Source organism: Wasmannia auropunctata, unplaced genomic scaffold, assembly GCF_000956235.1.
Source record: "Wasmannia auropunctata unplaced genomic scaffold, wasmannia.A_1.0 LD335285.1, whole genome shotgun sequence".
NCBI lineage: Eukaryota > Metazoa > Arthropoda > Insecta > Hymenoptera > Formicidae > Wasmannia > Wasmannia auropunctata.
This window is the reverse complement of record NW_012027605.1, coordinates 34,218-43,780: the sequence shown is the minus strand read 5'-3', so window position 1 is coordinate 43,780 and position 9,563 is coordinate 34,218. Positions and strand designations below refer to the sequence as shown.

General features: G+C 25.8%; 1 protein-coding gene across 3 annotated transcripts in view; it reads right to left on the bottom strand.

Annotated features, from left to right (window-relative positions):
* Nucleotides 1-2,725: 2,725 nt before the first annotated feature.
* Nucleotides 2,726-9,563, bottom strand: part of LOC105457316 (rho guanine nucleotide exchange factor 12-like) — a 39,953-nt gene continuing 33,115 nt past the window's right edge. For 2 of the 3 annotated variants that reach the window (XM_011701921.1, XM_011701923.1), the window contains 4 exons: nucleotides 8,547-8,770; nucleotides 5,882-6,032; nucleotides 4,555-4,604; nucleotides 2,726-3,791 (listed from right to left, as the gene is read on the bottom strand). In XM_011701921.1, the coding sequence (XP_011700223.1) occupies nucleotides 3,687-3,791; nucleotides 4,555-4,604; nucleotides 5,882-6,032; nucleotides 8,547-8,770 (530 nt within the window). In that variant the 3' untranslated portion in view covers nucleotides 2,726-3,686. The remainder of the gene's footprint in view (nucleotides 3,792-4,554; nucleotides 4,605-5,881; nucleotides 6,033-8,546; nucleotides 8,771-9,563) is intronic. The other variant, XM_011701922.1, reaches the window with a different exon arrangement.

Sequence of the window (9,563 nt, the reverse complement as noted above, 5' to 3'; positions counted from 1 at the left end):
GCTAATGTTTATAAATACTGCTTTTTATATATATTTATAAATTATAATTGTTATAACATATATAAAATTATATGTTACAAGAGTTAAAAGCATTTCATTTTACACTTGATGTTTTTCTTTTTTTTCTTAATATGACAGTAGCTTTTCAAGATATATTCCATATATAACGTAAACGGTATTAAAAAGACAAGTACAAGATTACACAAATTAATAACTGCTTTAATAATATTATAATATTATAATAAAATAATATCAACTCAAATAATATAATTAAATATTTCATACATATACAATTATCGCATTCATAACTTTCGTGTACCATTATTAGGGATTGTGAATGTTCTATAATAGCAAAGATTTTATGTAAGTAGATGAGTCCTCTGTATGTAATCATCTAATTAATATAACAAAAAAAAGAAAGAAAATTAATAATAAAGGAGAAAATAAATGTTTTTGATTTCACCATATTAATTAATTTGGATTTTACTGATAGAATTTTGTTTATCTCATTGATTGTCTCTAATAACTTTGTATTTTTACTTGAAATACTAGCATGTATATACTATTCTAAGATTTAATCATACCTTCCTGTTCATTATTTCGTAATAATGTTAAGAGCAAGGGAATTGTAAACAAATGCACGAATAAGTAATTTAAGTTCATTTAAGAGGCTGTTTCTTAATAAAATTATTTTAATTCAATGAGGCAGATGGAACTGTAGAAAACTTGTTATAACTTCAAAAATATATGCAATTAGAAAAAAATGAAAATAATTGTCAATATTAATCGTTATTTATTCAGTCAGTGCAGAAACAGATAAAGCATATCTTCCGAAGCAGGAGACAAAATTATGCGCGGTATTTATATTTATAAATTATTCAAATAATTTACATATTATAAGCAAAATAACCTTTGGTTATTTTGCTTATAATATCCGTATCTCAATAAACTTTTTCGATCTAACAATAAGAAAAAGTTTCTGCTTTAAAAAATTTCATATTTCTAATTTTATTTAAAATAGAATTTAATAAAAAAAATGTGTATGAATCTCAAACTTATATCAATAGCATAAATATATATTTAGTTGTTTCATGTTCCAACGAAATATTTTGTTTTAATTTCAGACTATATTTTGTAAATAGGTTTTTATCAAATTTTATTGATGGAAAATCATTTTTATATATGAATATAAAATGCTATTGTTTATATATATATTTCCTTGCTTTTAACAAATGAATCACTATCATAAACTTTAAAATACCTTCCTGCATTCAGAATAATCTTTTTTCTACATAAAGGAACAATAAATGTTATTTGAATGAATGCATGTAATTATTGCAAAAAGATAATTTTTTTACTTTAATATAACATTAAATTTATTCATATAAAGGATATCAGAAAAAAAAATATATATATATATTATATATACAGGGTGTTCATTCATAAAGTATCGGACCCCCCCTCCATCTCAGAAAATACTAACTGGATAAAAAAACTTTAAATACAAAACTTTTAGGAAATCCAGTTAGTATTTTCTGAGATAGAGGGGGGGTTCGATACTTTATGAACACCCTGTATATATATAGGTATATATATATAATATTTCATGATTTAATTAAATTACTAAAAGTTAAAATTTTAATGTAGATTTAACTCTTTATCAAGTGTTTTTAGATTTGTAAACTTTCAACATTTTAACTTTATTTTTCAAATTCTTGCATATTTTTAGATTTCAATTATTCGAATTCTACAATTATTTACATTTTAGAATCCACAAATATTTTTGAATTGTAAAAATTCAGTTATTTTTCAGTTATTTTATAAAATTATTTATTCTAACGAACAAAAACTTTAAAAAGTTGAAAATTTTCATTTAAAAGTTTTTAAAATCTTAAAAAAGGTCGGAAGAAAAAAATTATGAAAAGTTTATATAATATTTTTAAGATGCTTTTGTTTTAAGATCCTATATAAAAAAGCCATTAGTTGTCACATATATACATATTTGTTGTGAATATGTCTAAATGTGTATATGTATGTTACACATAAAAAATTTATTTTAAGTACATAAACTACTGTCTATTTCATTAAAAAATCATGTTTGTAGTCTGAGATTCTTGAATTCCCATATTCCAAGATTCTTGTATTTTTGAATCATGAAATTACTAAATTTTTAGAGAAAGTAGAATCCATAAAATTTCGAATTCATAGAATCTTAGATACTGGAATAATTTGTAAATATTTTAATGCTTAGATTAACGAAGCCCTTGAATTTTGGAAGCCATAAATTATGCAAAATTGAATCCGCAGATCCGTAGGTTTTTCCCATGGATTATACATAACAAGTTCTAATCGTATAATTATCCTAAAGTATTTTCCCATTGATTACTTTTACAAATATTCCAAATATTAGATGTGGAAATATATATCATTATCATTTGTAAACAGTAGCTATTGAATGCACGATTTTATGAAGATATAAGAACAGCACTTTTTTACTTTTTGCATTTTCTTCTTTAAAATCTCACAAAGGCGCATCTTTTTATATTTCTAATGTAAGATAAATTCAAACTGATTTTTCTTTAATTATGTTATTATTTTTGAAATAGTTGGAACTCAGATTTATATGTACATACTGCATTAATATAGGCTGAAAACTTTAAAGAAATTAACAATAGCTAATTAATAATAATTACATTAAAATAAAATTTTTTACAAATTTTCTTACTTTTTTTCTTTCCTATTTTACTATTTATTTTTGCGTGTAAATTTCTTTTAAGTAAGAATAATGATATTAGTAGTATTTATATAGGACTCGGTTTGCAACGATGTACAATGCAATGATGTACAAAAAATTGCATTTGAGAGATTAGTGCAAATTATGTAAATCCATTTACATAAAATCTTTGGTAAAGGCATTAATTATTGATCCATCTTTTGATAAATACAGGAATAAGACAAAAATTAGCTGTTTTATTGTAATATAAATACTTTGAAAAAATTTAACAAAAACATAAATTACGATTAATATTGAACATCTTAATTACTCAATATTTATTATTAAAAAAGTCGACATTATTTACGAAATATATCTAATAATTAAATTATTTGTTATAATTAATAACAATATTACTTATTATATTACACTAATTTAATAAGTTGCGAATATATTGTCTGATATATATCAGCAAGCGATTTTTTTCATGCGACTATATTGACAATTTTTTCTATTAATAATTCACAAATTTGGTTGGAATCAGATAGCACAAAAAGAAGCAACATAGACTTTTTCATTTTGCAAAGAAACATCATGGTAAAAAAATATCATGGGGAAATATGGATAATTTATGAACATAAAAAATCTCTAGATATATCCCATATTTCATAAAATAATACATTAAATCTTCAATAATTAAAAAAAGATAGCATGTATGTAATCTATGTTATCATTAAAATTATAGGGTAAATAAAACAGCTAACAACTTTTGCTCCTTTCTCCTGTATGTCTACGATATTATCGTCCAAGATAAAGAATTATACGCAATACGCTTTGCATGTTATGCATCGTCCATTTTTTGAATTCTTTTTACGAATAATTTTGATTTCTCCCGTTTTACGAAAGCGTTTCAGCACCGCTCGTGAAATGCATCGCATCAAGATATAATCGAAAGAAGTTTTTCAGCTGTGTCTCAACCAACACTGTCACCCATCACTTCAGTTTCTGCCTTCAGTTCAAGATTTTCCACATCCCTGCCATCAGCAGCTGTTTCTTCGTGTACATCAATAAATTCCTGCTAATATATAAAATATGTTATAACATGGACTGTAGATAAAGGAGCATAAAACTAGTTAAAGTGTTAACAAAACTATAGTCAAGTATTTTGCTTAATCCGATGTATCTTGTCAAAATTACTTGGTTTGCACACTGTCTTTTACTTCCGTAAGCTTTCGTATGTTTTCAATTTAACATAAGATACATGGTTCTCTTTGGCAGCCAAATTGAATTATAAAATCGGAATAAATAATTTATATACATTTTAGTATTCAGAATGTTTCAAAGAAGACATATTATGACGCTTTCTTTAATGAAATTAAAATCGATTTTTCTTTAACAAAAATATTAATTAGTTTCAGCTTATAATTAAAAAAAAATTTTCGAATATTAAACTTCAAGAAACTAAATTAATAGAACAAGATTATATTAATTCTTTTGTTAATTTTAGATGAAAATTGATTTTAATAAAATTTTAAGTTAAGCTTTTAATATACATGCATACGCGCGCGCGCGTGTGTGTGTGTGTGTGTGTGTTAACTTCCTTCAATATTTTTGATTAAAAAAATCATTATCTTCAATTTATCAGAGATTTATCAATTAAAAAATTTGCTAATGAAAGTATTCATTTAGTAATTTTCAGTTTGTACAGTATATTTTATACATATATACTACTATATTCTTCTTACAAAACAATTAAATACATTAAAATATTTGTTAATTATTTATTAACGAATAATGTCTAATGTACAGTCAATATATATAAATTAAAAGATTTCTCTTACATCATGATGAGTAGAGTCATTGATGCTATTGTCTTGGCGCATATGGTCATCTATAAAGAGATTTAATATTAAATATTATTAAATAGAAATAATTTAAATCTCTCTTTTAAATATATTGTATCATTAAGGGAAGTTCCTAACTAAAAAATGCAAAAAATGGAAGCTTTAGCAATACATAAAGGAGTCCTAATACACAATGTAATAAGCTTTTTCTTGCTGCACAAACGAGCAAAATCAACTTCTGTGTGATCCATTTTTCGTTTTTATTTTATTATTTATACAAAAGGAAATAATTTACTTTGCTATTTTTGTTTATACATTTTTGTCATTCTTTAAACAGTTAATAAATGTTCTAATAGACATAAATCTTTTATATAAAATCTTATATAAAATGGAAAATACAATTTTCAAAAATTTATTTTATTCATTCAAGATGAATTTGAACAATAAAATATTGGATCATCCGGAAAGTTCTGCGGTTTTTACGAAAAGAGGTTCAAGTGGTCATGTACGGTACTTTTGTAATTTTTAACTTCTATGTCAGGTCTTGTACTTTAATGAGGATTTTCAGCGATAGCTTGCTCCAGTAGATTATCCATAGTGCAGGATTGCCCAGATCGAGCCTCGTTTTTGAGAGTGAAATCATCTTGTTGAAATTTTACAAACCACCTCTGAATTATATCATCAGAAACAGTCTTTGTTCGTAAACTTTACTACAAATTTTACGCGCTGTTTCGCATGTATTCTTGCCTTTTCCGAAGCAGAAAAGCATAATCCATTTCTAAAAAAGATGTGTTAAGTCGATGCTCGAATCTATCAAATTTATTGTTGTCGCTTTTCCGCAATGCTAATTGATTTTCTTGCTGCGCTTACTTTGTGAGCGGCTGTCATTGCATATTTTGACAGCTGTTATGTACAGAGGTTGATAATGTAATAGCAAATACATATAATAAGAAATAAAAAATATGAAATAGCGCACCTGTAATGCTAGTGTTATGAAAATATTGTTTCTGATTTTCTATAAGTCTATAGAATCGAATATACTGAAAATATGCCATATATTATGGATGTGTGTGTTGTTTAAACAAAAGACTGCTCTTTTTTATCAACCTGAAGTTTGGACTTTCTCATTCAGTATTAGCGCAAAATTCAAACTGGTATCCCTGCAGATGGAGAAAACCGCAGAACTTTCCGGATGACTCAATTGTTTATTACATATCCTCTAAGTATTGCCTTTATAATTTTTTGAATTTTTAAGTTGGAAATCTTTTCTTGTAATTTATAAATATATTAAAATAAATATAATTAAACAAAATAAAGTACCAACCAAGCATTGTTTGCGTGTGAGTTGTTGTGGTTATCATTTCCGAAAATTCACGACGTTGTACATCAGTGTCAAGCGCATGTATACGTTCCCTGCTTCTACGCAATTCCTTACGCAGCTTCTCTCGCTCGTCTTCTCTTTCTTTTGTAATCTCCTGCAATTTTTATTAAAATTCAATATAATTTTGAGGGAAATAATATTTATCTCAAACCGCATTATTTTGATTATATATACAGTAAATTACAGTTTGTCTCACATCTTAATTCAACTCGTTTTTTAACCTATCTTAGATGAAAGTTGACTATCTTTGATCAAAGTATGTACTTCGCTTTAATTTTTAACGAGAAAATCGTTGTACTCGTATAGTTTCTTAAGATCTAAACCTTTTCTTGCATTAGATTCAATTTAATATTAGTATTAATCATTACTACTGATGCAGACTGCATATAACATTCTTATATTTTATAACACTGAATTTAATTTATTCTCGTACGAGAAATGAAGAATCAATTATAGACTTCTTGTATGTACAATTTAACTCTCATATAATTTTTGTATCATCGACATTCTATTTGTTTTATTTAATTTATCGATTTTAACAGTGATTTTTATTTTATATTATGTGTTAAAAAACATTGTTATTATTGTGCAAAAACAAAAGACTAAGTTTGTACACAAACAGTAAAAAGAAAAAAATTGTTAGAAAAGAATAGATAATCTTCTTTCAATCAAACGTACAAAGTAATGGGAAAAATTTATAAAATGTTTAAAAGCTATTGTGTTATATGTCCATAACTTATTGACAATATTACATAAATATAAGTTTTAATCAACATATTTATAGACCAATCAATGATTTACAACAACGAAAGATTTGTACATCATTTCACTTATTTTAATCGTTGTGTGCACAATTTTTTTACTCATAAAGATATATACTTAATTACTTATCATATCTGATTTGACACATCTTCACTAAACTGACAATGAGAATAAAGTTGAAAAAAAAAGAAAAAAATATTTTGATATAGTTTCGAACATATGCAGAAGTTTATAAAAAGAGAGATTGATCATATTTTCAAAAATTATATAATCACTGCAAAGATTGTTATGATTATTTCTTTAGAAGGAATTTGAATATATAAATTGATCATAAATATGTAAAGTATGAAAGTAATATTTTTATTGAAATTTTTAAAACACAATGCTTCATTGCTTCATTGTTATTAGTATTCTTAATATTCTTGCATATAGATATATGAAAAAAGAATAAATTTTGTACATGTTATATAATTTTACATAATTTACAATTTTTATATAAAAATTATATGAACAACGACACTGCTGTATCGCATGTATAATGTATAATGATTTTCTAACAGCTAAAACTCTAATAACATGAATAATAGATTATTTTATGTTTCATCTTCATTTACTTAAAGCAAAGAGATTTAGTTGTTAATTTCGGGCTTTCATAAATGACATTTAGTGCATCTTTCTTGGCTAAGGAATTACCGAGAGCATTTCAAGAAATTACCGAATGTATTTAATTAACGTACATAATGCTTCGTTTTTGAAGTTATTATATTGCAAATGTAAAAAAATATATATTTTTTCAAATGTTAAAAATATTTTTTGAAATTATTTCTTTTGTAAAAATTAATTTTAATTGTAATAAAAATAAAATGTGAATTTATTTTAAAAAGAGTTTTTAACAAAGATTTTGGCACACAATATTAAAAGAAAAATACGATAGTGTCATACTTATATCTAATACAATTATTTCTGAAAATGTTATGTTTAGAAATTTTATTTATTGAAATGAAAACAATAATTAGCGTTAACACGAAAATAAACTTACTATAGTTGGAATAAAATTTTAGCTTATTTAAAAAATAGAGATAATCATAAAATCTATCGTTTTTTACTTTATCAGAGATAAATAATATAATCGGTTCTAATTTTACAGAATATTACAGTAATAAATAAAAAAACAAAGTAATAAAAATAAAAAATGTACACAAACAAAAAGATATTATAGGAGGATAGGATTTGACAGAAAATACAATTCTGAGTAAAATAGTTCTAATAAGTACAGAAAGTTCATAAACGATTTCTTATAAGTCAACAGTTCTGTTCCGGAGAACGCAAGAGTCAGACGTGTTGTCGTGTCTTCGCCTTTTGTAGTTGCGTCGTAATACAGAAGTCGCCACGATATACAAGTACAGTTCGTTAATCGCGTCATCAACCTCAGAAAATCTCCAAACGTCTCCCTTTAGTTATCTTGACATTTTCTCGAGGTTTTCCTGGTTTACCCGACTGTCTGACGGTTTGATTTGAAAATACTTTCCCCGTTTTACAGCCGGTCAGCTCTGAGCAGGAAGACCTGAAGAAAGATGCCGGGAAGGCGAACCGGTGGTCCTCGAGGAAATGTCAAGATAACTAAAGAAAGGCTTTTGGAGATTTTCTGGGGTTGATGGTGCAAATAACTGCACTATCGGTAGTATATCGTGGTGACTTCTTTATTACAACGCAACTACAAAAAGACGACACGTCTGACTCTTGTGCTCTCCGGAACAGTATTGTTGATTTCTTATAAATCATCAAATCCCAAGCTAATAATCTTTCATTTGAGATATTTTATAAAACAAATAATGGCTATGTTTACCAAGAGCTGTGACAGTTGTGAGAGTTGGGACGTGAGATAATGACAGATCGGCTGCATCATTCCCATCATAACTGATTGTTGAGGATGCAAGTGATTTCGTAGTGAAGGACAACCGGTAGCTTCACACGCAGGAGATGATAATGTCGATGATCCACGTGATGCAAATATTGTTTCTGTCTCGCTTATATTTAATGCAGAATTCAGCATTCCCATTAACTGATCAGCTGTGAACAAAATATAAATATGAGAGATTGTATTGTGCATGTAAATTTTTTTCCATAAATAATTGTAAGAAACAAGTATTATCAGTTTTTTGTGCGATTATCAGTAATAATATCACATTTAATAGTATAATATCAGTTGTTGGTTTTTAATAAAATTATACAACTGATTATATACAAAATATTTTTTTTCCATCTTTCTTTTAAATTAAATGAATAAAAATTTTTAATATTTCAGAGTATTTACTTAAAGCTTAAAAAAAAATTTCGTGAAAATTTCCTGATTTCCAGATATTTTTTTCAAATTTCTAAATATCGAATATCTTAATTTAGAATGTAAATTTAAAATAAATTCAAGTTTCCTACTATTGCTTTTTATATGTTATAATTATAGAGAAAAATCAAAAGCTTTTGTGTAAAGTATTAGAAAAAGGGATGGTAACTTTAAATAATAAAATAAGTAATAATTTTAAATAATAATTATATAATAAAAAAGTAGATAACTTTCATAAAAAAAATAATTAATATTAATGAAGGCTCAATAATTTGAAACAATAATTTAATACTTATAAAGGGCTATGAGCCGAAGCTAGGATGTATTTTCGCTCCAATATATGTATAACAATTAATCGTCAATAACAAATATAAGAAAACAAACGTTTTGACATCTATTGGATCAATGTTTAAAGAAATGCTTTGAGAAAAACGTTACATATTGTTACGCCCGTGCTTCGCGATGTCGGCCGAGCATAAGTTGCGCCGACTGAAATCGTCCGCGGAAGCGGACAAGAGATGG